Source organism: Epargyreus clarus, unplaced genomic scaffold (assembly GCF_041222505.1).
Source record: "Epargyreus clarus isolate Ecla_fem2 unplaced genomic scaffold, WU_Ecla_fem_2.2 ptg000006l, whole genome shotgun sequence".
In the NCBI taxonomy this organism is placed as follows: domain Eukaryota; kingdom Metazoa; phylum Arthropoda; class Insecta; order Lepidoptera; family Hesperiidae; genus Epargyreus; species Epargyreus clarus.
Window position 1 is genome coordinate 7,766,098 of NW_027332214.1, and position 12,900 is coordinate 7,778,997.

General features: G+C 36.0%; 1 protein-coding gene across 1 annotated transcript in view; it reads left to right on the top strand.

Annotated features, from left to right (window-relative positions):
• Positions 1 to 12,900, top strand: part of LOC140742865 (dynein beta chain, ciliary) — a 33,962-nt gene that overhangs the window by 13,162 nt on the left and 7,900 nt on the right. Inside the window, exons 40-71 of the mRNA XM_073073904.1 lie at positions 10 to 250; positions 487 to 688; positions 785 to 1,009; positions 1,098 to 1,436; positions 1,542 to 1,690; positions 1,791 to 2,009; positions 2,271 to 2,508; positions 2,735 to 2,927; positions 3,024 to 3,201; positions 3,285 to 3,413; positions 3,490 to 3,709; positions 3,946 to 4,107; positions 4,668 to 4,867; positions 5,183 to 5,349; positions 5,497 to 5,675; positions 5,755 to 5,832; positions 5,964 to 6,125; positions 6,366 to 6,614; positions 6,696 to 6,807; positions 7,179 to 7,441; positions 7,545 to 7,625; positions 7,711 to 7,926; positions 8,117 to 8,265; positions 8,674 to 8,833; positions 9,547 to 9,713; positions 10,030 to 10,231; positions 10,378 to 10,508; positions 10,581 to 10,865; positions 10,975 to 11,230; positions 11,491 to 11,672; positions 11,877 to 12,008; positions 12,366 to 12,498. Of these exons, the coding sequence (XP_072930005.1) occupies positions 10 to 250; positions 487 to 688; positions 785 to 1,009; positions 1,098 to 1,436; positions 1,542 to 1,690; positions 1,791 to 2,009; positions 2,271 to 2,508; positions 2,735 to 2,927; positions 3,024 to 3,201; positions 3,285 to 3,413; positions 3,490 to 3,709; positions 3,946 to 4,107; positions 4,668 to 4,867; positions 5,183 to 5,349; positions 5,497 to 5,675; positions 5,755 to 5,832; positions 5,964 to 6,125; positions 6,366 to 6,614; positions 6,696 to 6,807; positions 7,179 to 7,441; positions 7,545 to 7,625; positions 7,711 to 7,926; positions 8,117 to 8,265; positions 8,674 to 8,833; positions 9,547 to 9,713; positions 10,030 to 10,231; positions 10,378 to 10,508; positions 10,581 to 10,865; positions 10,975 to 11,230; positions 11,491 to 11,672; positions 11,877 to 12,008; positions 12,366 to 12,498 (5,999 nt within the window). The remainder of the gene's footprint in view (positions 1 to 9; positions 251 to 486; positions 689 to 784; positions 1,010 to 1,097; positions 1,437 to 1,541; positions 1,691 to 1,790; positions 2,010 to 2,270; positions 2,509 to 2,734; positions 2,928 to 3,023; positions 3,202 to 3,284; positions 3,414 to 3,489; positions 3,710 to 3,945; positions 4,108 to 4,667; positions 4,868 to 5,182; positions 5,350 to 5,496; positions 5,676 to 5,754; positions 5,833 to 5,963; positions 6,126 to 6,365; positions 6,615 to 6,695; positions 6,808 to 7,178; positions 7,442 to 7,544; positions 7,626 to 7,710; positions 7,927 to 8,116; positions 8,266 to 8,673; positions 8,834 to 9,546; positions 9,714 to 10,029; positions 10,232 to 10,377; positions 10,509 to 10,580; positions 10,866 to 10,974; positions 11,231 to 11,490; positions 11,673 to 11,876; positions 12,009 to 12,365; positions 12,499 to 12,900) is intronic.

Sequence of the window (12,900 nt, forward strand, 5' to 3'; positions counted from 1 at the left end):
TAAACAAAGGTTTGGCACAAACCGGAGCATGGGGATGCTTTGATGAATTCAACAGAATCTCTGTGGAAGTCTTGTCAGTAGTGTCTGTGCAAGTGAAAAGTGTCTTAGATGCAATAAAGGCTAAGAAGAAGAAATTTGATTTTATGGGAGAAATTATAGCACTCGTGCCAACGATTGGAATGTTCATCACCATGAACCCAGGTTACGCTGGGAGAACGGAATTGCCGGAGAACTTGAAAGCGCTATTTCGGTAAGATTTATATTCCAAAATTATGATTTCGACCCCTCACGTTGCAGGTCTGGAGTTCAGTCTACTTTGACAATTTAGTCTTTTCAAAGTTATTACTTGTTTTACCGGTTAAAGAAACCTACATGCCTGAAAGTTATTTAAAAAATGTCAAGTGTGTAAAGTTTACCAATTTGCACTTAGCGTCGGTCTTAGATACATTGTTATCATTTTAATGATCTGAATTTGATTTTTTACAGGCCTTGTGCTATGGTAGTTCCTGACTTCGAATTAATTTGCGAGATCATGTTGGTGGCCGAGGGCTTCCAGGACGCAAGACTGCTAGCGCGCAAATTCATCACGCTGTATATGTTGTGTCGAGAGCTGTTGTCGAAGCAGGACCATTATGATTGGGGGCTCAGGGCTATTAAGTCTGTGCTTGTCGTTGCTGGTTCCTTAAAGGTTTATATATGTTTTAGATTAGATTATATAATTACTACTTACATTAATTCTAAGCTGTCGCTATTGTTAATTTAAAATAATATCGTTAATTTACAGCGAGGCGACCGTTTAAGACCCGAAGATCAAGTACTAATGAGAGCGTTGCGAGATTTCAATATACCGAAGATTGTAACAGACGATACACCTGTCTTTATGGGTCTTATTGGAGATCTCTTCCCTGCTCTCGACGTACCCAGGAAACGGGACTTTGATTTCGAAAAAAGTCTTGTTGAAGGCGCTATATCGATGAAATTGCAACCGGAAGCTGGTTTTATTTTGAAAGTGAGAATAAATTAATTAGCGTAGCGTAGCGTAACCTGCGTTAGTTTATTTATTATGGTAAATTTTATTATTAAAATCTGTCTCGTAGATGGTGCAATTGGTAGAACTGTTTGCTGTAAGACATTCAGTATTTATCGATGGATTCGCTGGTACGGGGAAGTCGATGGTATGGCAATGCTTGAACAAAACATATCATATGCTGAAAATGAAGCCTTATTACAATGACCTGGATCCAAAGGCAGTGACAAATGACGAATTGTTTGGTATCATCAACCCTGCTACGAGAGAGTGGAAAGATGGTCTGTTTTCTACTATCATGAGAGATATGGCAAATATGCCTGGAGACGGGCCCAAATGGATTGTACTTGATGGTGATATTGATCCAATGTGGATCGAGAGTTTAAATACTTTGATGGATGATAATAAGGTATAAGTGGTTAAACAGAAATTGGTAATAAGTAAATAGTTAAATAAAATAAAATAATATATAAAATTAGATACTAATGTCGGTGTTGTCTGTATTTTTTTCTAGGTGTTAACCTTGGCAAGTAACGAACGTATTGCGTTAACAAAGTCTATGCGATTATTATTCGAGATCGCGACCTTACGTACAGCAACACCAGCTACAGTATCGCGAGCTGGTATTCTGTATATTAATCCACAGGATTTGGGATGGAATCCGTATGTTTTATCTGTCGTTATGATCAATAAGCTCCAGTATCAGCCAATGCTTAATATGGGATCACATAGAAATACTCGAGTTATCAAATTTCCTTTTCAGATTTGTCGCTTCTTGGATAGACACAACTCGTGATGATGAGTCTGAGAAAGCGATGCTCACAGTTTTATTCGACAAATACATTCCTCCACTACTAGAGTCATGCAAAAAGTATAAACGAATCACCCCGCTAGTAGAGTTACAGCAAATACAGCTGAGTTGCTACTTACTTGAGTGTTTCTTGAATAAGAGTTTGTTACCCACCGATTGTCCCAAAGAATGGTGAGATTTTTTTTCTTAAAAATATTATCCATGAATGTTACAATGATAGTAACGACTGCTATTATATCACGGGAGTTTATTCAAGTCTACTTTGATGTTGTAAACTATCTTTTTTATTATATAAATTGTTATTGGTAAACGTTCCAGTGGAGAATAAGTTTGAATAGAATAAAAGTAGGTAACTAAACTATATAATGTGTATCTTACAAAAAAGGAAGTATCCCTTTTAAGTCCATTTTTTACCATTTTACCCTCTTTTAGGTACGAAATGTACTTTGTGTTCTCCGTCGTTTGGGGCTTCGGTTCTGGTTTATTCCAAGACCAGCTTGTGGATTGGCGGAACGAGTTCAGCAAGTGGTTCTGCAACGAGTTCAAGCAGATCAAATTCCCTTCCACCGGCAACGTGTTCAGCTTCTTCATTGATCCGGAAACGAAGAAGTTCTTACCTTGGGTCGAGAAGGTGGAAACGTTCGAGTTGGATCCTGAAATACCGTTACAGGTAATCATGGATAGTTACTGCATAGTGGATAATATGTTTTAACTCGACTGCGGAGAGTCATGTTTTACGAATGCATGTATGTGGATATGTGTGGCTCATTGACGGATTTCAATGCATTGCCTTCGTTTATACTATGGAAGTACATATGAGTATATTCTTATACACTCTGATTAATTTTATTATTATAGTTTTTTTATAATAAGTTTTTCATGCTTTTTAATTTCAGTCTTGTCTTGTATCAACATCAGAAACCACTCGCATTAGATTTTTCATGGACTTGCTAATCGCCAAGCAAAAACCCGTCATGTTGGTAGGCAGTGCTGGCAGTGGGAAAACTGTGAGTGTAGCCGCTAAACTGAATGCGTTGTCCGACTCGTTTGCTATCACAAATGCACCACTAAATTTCTATACCACGTCCGGTAAGTGACTTGCTATATTGGAGTATTTTTTGTGAGGGTAATAATTCTTACATAGAATCGCTTTTCATGGTTTGTCGCATTGATTTTATTTTGCAGAGATGATACAAAAAGTGCTAGAGAAGCCGTTAGAGAAAAAATCCGGTCGTAATTATGGTCCACCAGGCAGCAAGTTTATGATTTACTTCGTTGATGATCTAAACATGCCTGAGGTAGACACGTATGGGACTGTCCAGCCTCATACTCTAATTCGACAATTTATGGATTACAAACACTGGTATGCGTTAGCTTTCAAATTCCTTTAGGTTACGTCGCTTTCAGTATATTCAATATTTTATATATATTTATTTTATTTTAAAGGTACGATAGACAGAAACTGTCGCTCAAGGATATATCAAATTGCATGTTCGTGTCTTGTATGAACCCCACAGCAGGATCTTTTACAATCGATCCTCGCTTACAAAGACATTTCTGCACTTTTGCCGTCAGGTAAAACCAGATTTTTATTCCCTATCATCACAATATGGACTATTTGCATTGAAGTAACGGCGAATTTCACTTTTAGTTTCCCTGGCTTGGACGCTTGTTTCCACATCTATAAGCAAATCCTGACTCAACACTTAGGAAATCCTCTCAACAAATTCGGCATAGTCGTACAGCGGTACGCTGAGCCTTTAGTTAACGCTGCTCTCGCGCTACACAATAAGCTTGCGTCCTCCTTCTTGCCTACGGCTATCAAATTCCACTACATATTTAATCTTCGAGATTTATCTAATATATTCCAAGTAAGTAAATGATCTTTTTTTAGTACTACTTACTATTTGTTTGATATTACACATTAAGATCAATTTATCTCTATTTCTTGTTTAATTAGAATACTTAATAAATACGTGTATCCTACATCACGAATATCTTATTTTGTTTCCCATTAGCAATTTTCATCAAAATAATAACCCAACCAACCAACCAACCGAACAGGAATTTAAAACAATTTAGTTTAGGTAATTATTACAATTTCCAGGGTATTCTTTTCACAACGGGCGATGCAATTAAGCAACAATCTGAGTTGATTAGGCTGTGGATGCATGAAGCCACTCGCGTATATTCGGATAAACTCGTTGACTCTGTGGATAATGAAAACTTCAGCAAACTTATTACCGAAGTCATCAAAAAGAATTGCGAGGTAAGGTTTTACAGAAAAGATAGAGTGATTGGGGATCTTTTAGATGAGTGTTTTTTATGATCATATGGAAATTTGGTAAAAAGCTGGATATGAGTGATACTACAAAGCTGAAATTAGATTTTTTGGTAGATGTAGGTAGCTGAAAAGCAGCGTTGTAGGTAAGGATGTAACCGCTCCTAGCAATATTCGAAGATTGCACACCCCCGAGACTTTTATTTTTATTTAAGTACACTCAACATTGGTAAATATTAAAGCAACATAAGACAGGTCATTGCAACGAGAAATTCTACTTTACTTTAAGATAATTACTTAATTCTTTAAAAGTAACTCAATCATTAAATATCTCCGTTTTGCACCAATAGAGTCATCACTTACCAGTAATTTTATGAATAAGATATTAGTGGAAACTTTACTGATATGTGAACTAGCTATATAACCTATTTTAAGTATCATGTTGTATTGTATGTTTCCTAAATAAAAATAAAATAAAAAAAAAACAATTAACTTTCAAAATCATATCTACCTTTTTTTCGCTGTCTATTATACCATACAATTTTTAGGATTTCGACGAGAACGTGGTGTTCGAGAAGCCGTTAATATACTGTCACTTTGCTGAAGGTATCGGCGATCCAAAATACTTCCCCATCAGGGATTGGGCACAGATCAAGAGGTTACTTGACGAATCACTGTCATCTTACAATGATCTTGTCGCTTCTATGAATCTGGTGCTATTCGAGGATGCTATGTACCATATATGCAGGTAAAAATGTTTTGGTATAACCTTTTTGGAGTGATTGTAACTTAATATTATCTTATACCATAGTTTTTAACAAAAGGCGTTATCGATGTTTCAAAATATTGTATATCATCGTGATCAACTCAATATTGTGCCACTTCTAGACACAAATCGTCACTTAAAAAGCAATGAGTTTTTACTTAAATGTTAATTATTAGTTTAGATAATTGATTTTAACCCAGTAAGCTTATGCAGCTTCTAAGCTTACCTATATCAATACAGAACTGAATGTAGCCCAAATGAATACAGTTTAAATCCTGAGATAACTTTTTTGTTTAGGATAAATCGTATCCTAGAAGCTCCGCGAGGTAATGCTCTATTAGTTGGAGTGGGTGGTTCAGGAAAACAATCGCTATCAAGACTGTCTGCGTTTATATCTTCGCTCGAAGTATTCCAGATTCAACTTCGCAAAGGATACAGCATCAATGATCTTAAAGTTGATTTGGGTATGCGATTACATGAAATTTTATTTTATTGTATCTTTTAGAGAAATTCGATAGTTTTAAAGTTTGCTCCATTTATTTCAATTGTTTTAGATATTGTATAATGTACGGTTATCTAAATTGTTTACTTTAAATTCAAAAACATTTCAGCTGGCCTCTACATAAAGGCGGGCCTTAAAAATATAGGTAATGTGTTTCTCATGACGGATGCTCAAGTAGCTGAAGAAAGATTCCTTGTACTTATCAACGATCTCCTCGCTTCTGGTGAGATACCAGAGTTGCTGGCCGATGATGAAACTGAAAATATTATTAACGGTGTTAGAGGAGAGGTAATTTATTTTTAACGGCATATAATCTGGTTCTTTTGTAGAATTGTTTTCTTATTGTTATTGCCTATATTTTTTGTAGACGAAAGCATCAGGTGTTCCTGATACCAGAGAAAACTGCTGGAGATTCTTTATCAATCGCGTGCGAACTATGCTTAAGGTATGCTTATTATTTTAAAAAATAACAATGAATTATTTATGAACATGATTTATACAGATATTTTGTATAAATAAAAAGCCTTAGTAATAAAAAAATAAAAGCCTTAGTAATAATAAAAGCTTAAAATATAGGTTGTGTTATGTTTTTCGCCTGTGGGTGCGACCCTGCGTATAAGAGCTCGAAAGTTCCCGTCCATCGTAAACTGCACTGCTATTAACTGGTTCCACGAATGGCCGCAAGAGGCGCTGCGCTCCGTATCCAAGAGATTTATTTCCGAAGTAGAATCATTACCGGTAAGAACCTTACGAATACAAAAGTACACAAATCGTATTATAGTTGATTAAGGTTCCCGCTATATAGCCAAGTTAAGGAAACACTTTGAAAAAATAAATATTTTATTTTAGGATGCATTTCTGTCACAATATATGAAGAATTTCATTTCATTTAGTTTTCAAATATAATTAAGTACTACGTAGTGTTGACTTTTAAGATTATGTTACATAAAATTGATATTCGTTACATTTCTTCCTCAGGTCAACCTGATAGAGCCAGTATCCAATTTCATGTCCCACGTACACCAGAGCGTAAATCAAATGTCCGCTATATATTTCCAAAATGAACGGCGGTATAACTACACCACGCCCAAGACTTTTCTCGAACAAATTGCTTTATACAGCAAACTGTTGAATGAAAAGACGAAGAACCTTAAAATGATGATAATGAGACTGGAGAATGGTTTGGAGAAGCTAGCATCTTGTGCAGCTGATGTTGCTGTTCTAAAGGTTCGGATTACGCTTGAAAATAACTATATTGGTGCACCTGTGACGAATTTAATTTTCTTATTTTTTTCAAATTCTCATCAGGTGACGCTGGCAGAACAAGAACAAATATTGAAAGTCAAGAATAGAGCAGCAGAGGAACTTATTGAAGTTGTTGGCGCTGAAAGTGAAAAAGTATCCAAGGAGAAAGCTTTTGGTAGTTATTTATTTTATAATATACAGCTTACATATCACACGTTAATTAGATACCAATGCCCATGCCCAAGAAATTTTCTAAGGTCGATAACATTTGTCTCCTACTCCCTGATGCTAAATTGCAACGATTTAAATAAGTAATACTAATAACTTAAGTATTTTTACCTTGCTACACCTCTTAAACTAGAATACAGGTTTACTCCATTTATAAAAATATCGCGATCATTTTGTTCCAATAGAACCATGAAGAATTCTACGATCTTGAATGTTGATCGAATATTCAACGAAAATTCAATTATAAGTATGCCTAATCATTAGGTTCATTATAAGAATTGATTCTGAAGATAACTGTGCGTTATATTTTTTGTATAGCTGCGGAAGAAGAGAAGAAGGTCAAAGTAATAGAAGAAGACGTAACGATCAAAGCAAAGATTTGTGCCGATGACTTGGCAAAAGCCGAGCCCGCGTTGATTGCGGCACAGGAAGCTTTGAACACTCTGAATAAGAATAACCTAACAGAGTTGAAGTCCTTCGGTTCACCACCCGACGCTGTGGTCAATGTTACTGCTGCTGTACTTGTATTGTTCTCTAAGAAAGGGAAACTGCCTAAAGATAGGTCTTGGAAGGCGTGCAAGGTAATGGTTTACAATTAGTAGGACACAGTACAATGGTGAAATGATACGAGTATTATACTTATCTTTATCGATTTTGATATGTGTGCTAATTGATTTATTTCAGCTTATGATGGCTAAAGTTGATCAGTTCTTATACGACTTGGTCTACTATGACAAAGAGAACATACACCCCGATGTTGTTAAGGTATAATTACTATAATTATTTAATTAAATAGCAATTTTATAAAAGAAAAATTGACAATTTTATTACTAACATTTTTCTTATCCAGGCTGTGCAACCTTACATAAAGAATCCCGAGTTCAATCCAGAGTTCATAATGTCGAAGTCGGCGGCTGCGGCCGGTCTGTGCGCGTGGGTTATCAACATCGTCAAGTTCTACGACGTGTACGCGGTGGTGGAGCCCAAGAGGAGGGCTCTCAATGCGGCCAATGCTGAACTACAGGCGGCTCGGGATAAGCTCGCCTTCCTTACTGATCAAATTCAGGTACCTTAGAATATAGATAATGTAGATTTTGGCTAAATACATTGTTAATCTTTACAATTTTACTAGATGACACGGGATCAATTGGTATTCAATTTAATACATATTATGAATTCAATAATATAATACATTAAAAAATTCAAATATACAAAATTGGCTTATATTGATAATTTACAATGGTAATTACTTATAGGAACTCGAAGAAAAATTAGAAGAACTGTTGAAAGCATTCCAAGAAGCTGTTAACGAGAAAGTGAAATGTCAGGCCGAAGCTGATGCAACCAATGCTACTATTGATTTAGCTAACCGTTTGGTAAATGGATTAGCTTCAGAGAAAATAAGGTAATTGGGATAATTACTAAGTATTAGGTATAGTAATAAGTATAACATACTTGTAATCAATATTGTAAAATATGTAGCTGTTTCTACAAAATATCTTTTTAAATTTAATTTGAAAATATGTCATATTATTTATTGTAAATTTTGAAATTAAAGTTGGACGATTGTGTTTTTTGTAATTCAATATAAGTATGTACACATCAAATTTGAATAATACATGAATTATTGAAAATTTTACGTTACACGTCTCTGTCACGGCTCTTAATAATAATCAATGTATCCAGTGTTTTGCCAATCAGAGATGGAAATTTTACAAGTTTGGCAGAATTGATATATTTCGATCTTTGTTATTAATAATTAATCATATTTAAATCTTTCCACGAAGCCACCATAACAATTCCCCCCACGCAGATGGTCAGCGACGGTGGTGAACCTGAAGGAGTCGGGCGTGATGTTGCCGGGCGACGTGTTGCTGGTCACCGCGTTCATATCGTACGTGGGCTGCTTCACGCGCCGCTACCGGCAGCAGCTCATGAACGATGACTGGGTGCCAACGCTCGGGAAAACTAATGTGATTCATATTTATATCTTCTACAGTAAAAAAGTGGTAGAACCCTTTGAGTCGCTGGCGTCCTTGCCGTCGCTGAAGTTGAACCCTGTGGTATAACATACTTGTAATCACAGCCACAGCCACACCTATTTTTGCCTTTTAGCAGCAATGTTCTGGTATAAGTAAGACATACTTTTTCGAGGCATTCCAACTTAGCCCTTAGGGATAGCGGCGCATCTGTGGTCGACGTCAGTTGGGAATCTGCTCTTTTCTGGGGTTGATTACAGAGACCCGTGGGCAGCAGTAACCTCTTACCATCAGATGGACTCTGTGCTCTTCTGCTAGTTCTTTATTATATTAAAAGACTGTTTCGTTATACTTACTTATAGTGTTGACGACAGTTAATATTAATTCTGTGGAATAGAAGTAATGTAAGTAATTTATGATCTTGATACTGTTTGAATAACATGAAAACGTAAGTAATAAACAATCATCATTATTTATTGAAATAAAACCGAAACTAAATTGAATATAAATTCTTCCATGACTGACTTAAGTTCAAAAGTTTATCAACTCGAAATATAGTAAGACGTTGATAATATCTCTAGGCTTTTAGGACTCAGAAACAAACTATGGAAATGGCAATATAAATGGAGTGCAAATAAGAGTGACTCGACATTTTTTTTCTAATTATGATCGAAGTTGCTAAATAATTAACACGTTCGCGGTTGCAGCCGAAAATCGATACGACCGAGGGTCTAGACCCTCTGACGATGTTGACTGATGACGCACAAGTGGCATGTTGGAACAACGAAGGATTGCCCACGGACAGTATGAGTACCGAAAACGCTACTATTCTGACCAACTCAGCAAGATGGCCGCTGATGATAGACCCACAACTGTGAGAAAATTTAATTACATAATGTAGTCTATCAGTAGAATATTTTTTTTGTATTCGTACGTGGTAAAATAGATATGTGGTATAATCCGGAATAACTGTGAAGTTTCAATTAAAAATCCTATTCTAATAAGGTCGTGTCAGGCCATAATTAAGGAATTTAAAATACGATGCTTGTAGTCCACTGTGAAACAGAACGAATATCTGAAATCCTTTAACTTTTGTTCTTAACTTATAATAATTGAAATCTAATTTATTTCCTTATAATAATTACAATGCATTTTGGAAAGTTTGAAAGTGAAGATGATGTGCATTGCAGGCAAGGCATAAAATGGATAAAATCGAGATATGGCGACGCGTTAGTTGTAATCCGACTCACACAACGCAACTACTTAGATCGCATAGAAAGAGCTGTTTCCAATGGTGATGTGGTGTTGCTAGAGAATATTGGAGAGACCGTTGATGCAGTACTTGAACCACTACTTGGCAGAGTACTTATACGGAAAGGACGTGTACTTAAGGTAACTAGTTACAAGTAAGATCTTCCGGTCAGGCGTCCATCAGACTACAACTATTTAGAAACCTTACTTAATTGGCGATGTATTTAAATCGAAGCAAAAACAGATATTTGATAACAAAAAATAGTCAATAACTCATGAATTTTCAGATTGGTGACAGAGAAATAGATTATCATCCTAATTTCCGACTGATTATCCAAACAAAGTTGGCTAATCCACATTACCAACCAGAGATGCAAGCTCAGTGTACCCTTATAAACTTCACTGTAACGAGAGATGGGTAAGCGTCATTTATACTTCTACCAAATATAATAAGCTTACTATAAATGTTACATCTACAATTTGAATACAGTCTAGAAGAACAACTCTTAGGTGAAGTGGTGAAGGCCGAAAGACCCGACTTAGAGAGTCTGCGAGCTGGCCTCACTAAACAGCAAAACGATTTCAAAATAACTCTCAAAACCCTAGAAGATGATTTGCTGAAAAGATTATCTTCAGCTGGTCCGGACATTCTCAGTGATTCTGCACTCGTGATCAATCTGGAGACTACAAAGAAAACTGCCGCAGACATCGAAGTAAAGGTGGAGGAAGGGAAAGTCACTGCCGTTAAGATTGATGAAGCTCGTGAAAAATATAGGTAAGCAGAAATTTTCATACAACTCCCACAAATTTCTTTTGGTTATGTTCTACTGTTGAGTGTCTCACTACTTACTGTTCTTTTTTTAAACCTTATATCGTATTTACAGGCGAGCAGCAGCGCGAGCTTCGCTCCTATACTTTATCTTAAACGAACTTTACAAGATAAACCCTATGTACCAGTTCTCTCTGAAGGCCTACAGCGTGGTATTCAAAGACGCTCTGAATAGGGCGGAAGCCGCTGAGGACCTGGAGAGTAGAGTGAGGAACCTGCTCGATAGCATAACGTTTGCTGTGTTCGTTTACACCAGCCGGGGATTGTTCGAAAGGGATAAGCTTGTTTTCTTGTTCCTCATTACGCTTCAGGTAAATGCAATAGTAAATCAAAACGATATAATTAATGATATGAAACACTTCTTTGAAGATAGATGCAATATAAATTACATGTAAAATATGAATACAGTTATTTTATTATACTAATACTGTTACAGAGCACTGTGAAAGCATTTAAGATACGTATCCTACTAATATTATCGCATACAAAAAATATGTTTTACTCGACCGAATAGAAGGGCGACTAAGACTCTCTTACAGCTATAATGGACAAATATTAATTTATTTCACAGGTACTGCAATCTGAAGGTAAAGTAGATCCCAGAGAACTTGACTTCCTGCTGAAATACGCAGTCGCCCCTGAGGTTTCACCATACCCCTGGCTGTCAAATAATTCGTGGGGCGGAATAATTGCGCTTGCAAAAATGGATGCTTTTGAAAATCTTGATAAGGAAATCGAAGGAGCTACTAAGAGGTATATCGCATCTAAAATAATCAATTTAAAATAAAACATATATTTAATTAAGCTTAAATAGGCTTAAATAAGTTTCTTAGTATCAAACGAGAATTTTAAAGAAATATTCTTGCGGTGTATTGTAAATAACAATCTGGTATGGTTTAGTGACTCCCAATTAAACGAAAAAAAAAACAAATTCTATAAAATTTAAATTGTATTCAGGTGGCAAAAATACACAGACGGCGAGGCTCCCGAAAGAGACAAGCTACCAGGTGAATGGAAGAACAAAACTTCACTGCAACGACTTTGCATCATGCGAGCGTTGCGTCCGGACCGCATGTCTTACGCATCTGGGTATGCAATACATACACAATAATAGATTGAAATTGTGAAATGGAAAGTAGAATGGACCTTATTGAATCGATGGATCGATCAATGGAATTGATCTTATGAAATGGAAAGTAGAATTGAGCTTTTATTGATAGATTGCTAGACAAAAACAACATCTAAGAAATAGATGTAAGTAAAATAACAGATATTCTGATCGGAAAGTTACTAGATAGATAGAGGATAGATTTCTTTTTCCTATTTTTTGATGACAGAAATAAATGACATGTAGATTTACATATAGTCACCGAAGTTTTCAACATATGATCTTTATTATAATCTTTTAAGTTATGAATATATTCGTTTTTTGTTGTCCTCCTTTAGAGCGTTTTGTGAAGAAAATCTCGGTACTAAATACGTTGAAGCTCGGACACCGCCCTTGGAAAAGTCTTATCAAGAGAGTACTTCTACTACGGCAATGTTCTTTATTCTGTCTCCGGGAGTAGATCCTCTAAAGGTAACAATTAATAAAGTGTTATCGATTGCAATTTTAATAGTATAGTAACCTCCGTTTTATTAACATTAAAATATACAAACTATTTTACATGCTATACCTACAAACATGTTTCCTAATTTCTGTTGTCATCATTATGTGTCATTCATTATAAACTAAAAATGGACTTATTTACAAAATATATACAAGAAAATTATAAATAAAATAAGCCATCTAAAATTGCCGTGTGAGGCATGGTTCCCAAAACGCTGGCGGCGTTTCCTTGCTGCACGGCAAGACTTAATCTTTGTGCAAAATAGCCGCCAGCTTTTTGGTCACCGGAAGCAGTGACAAGTTTGGTCGACATATCTGACATGAATTTTTTCATGTCAGATGACCATGGACCCATTGTCTCTAAAGCAAGCG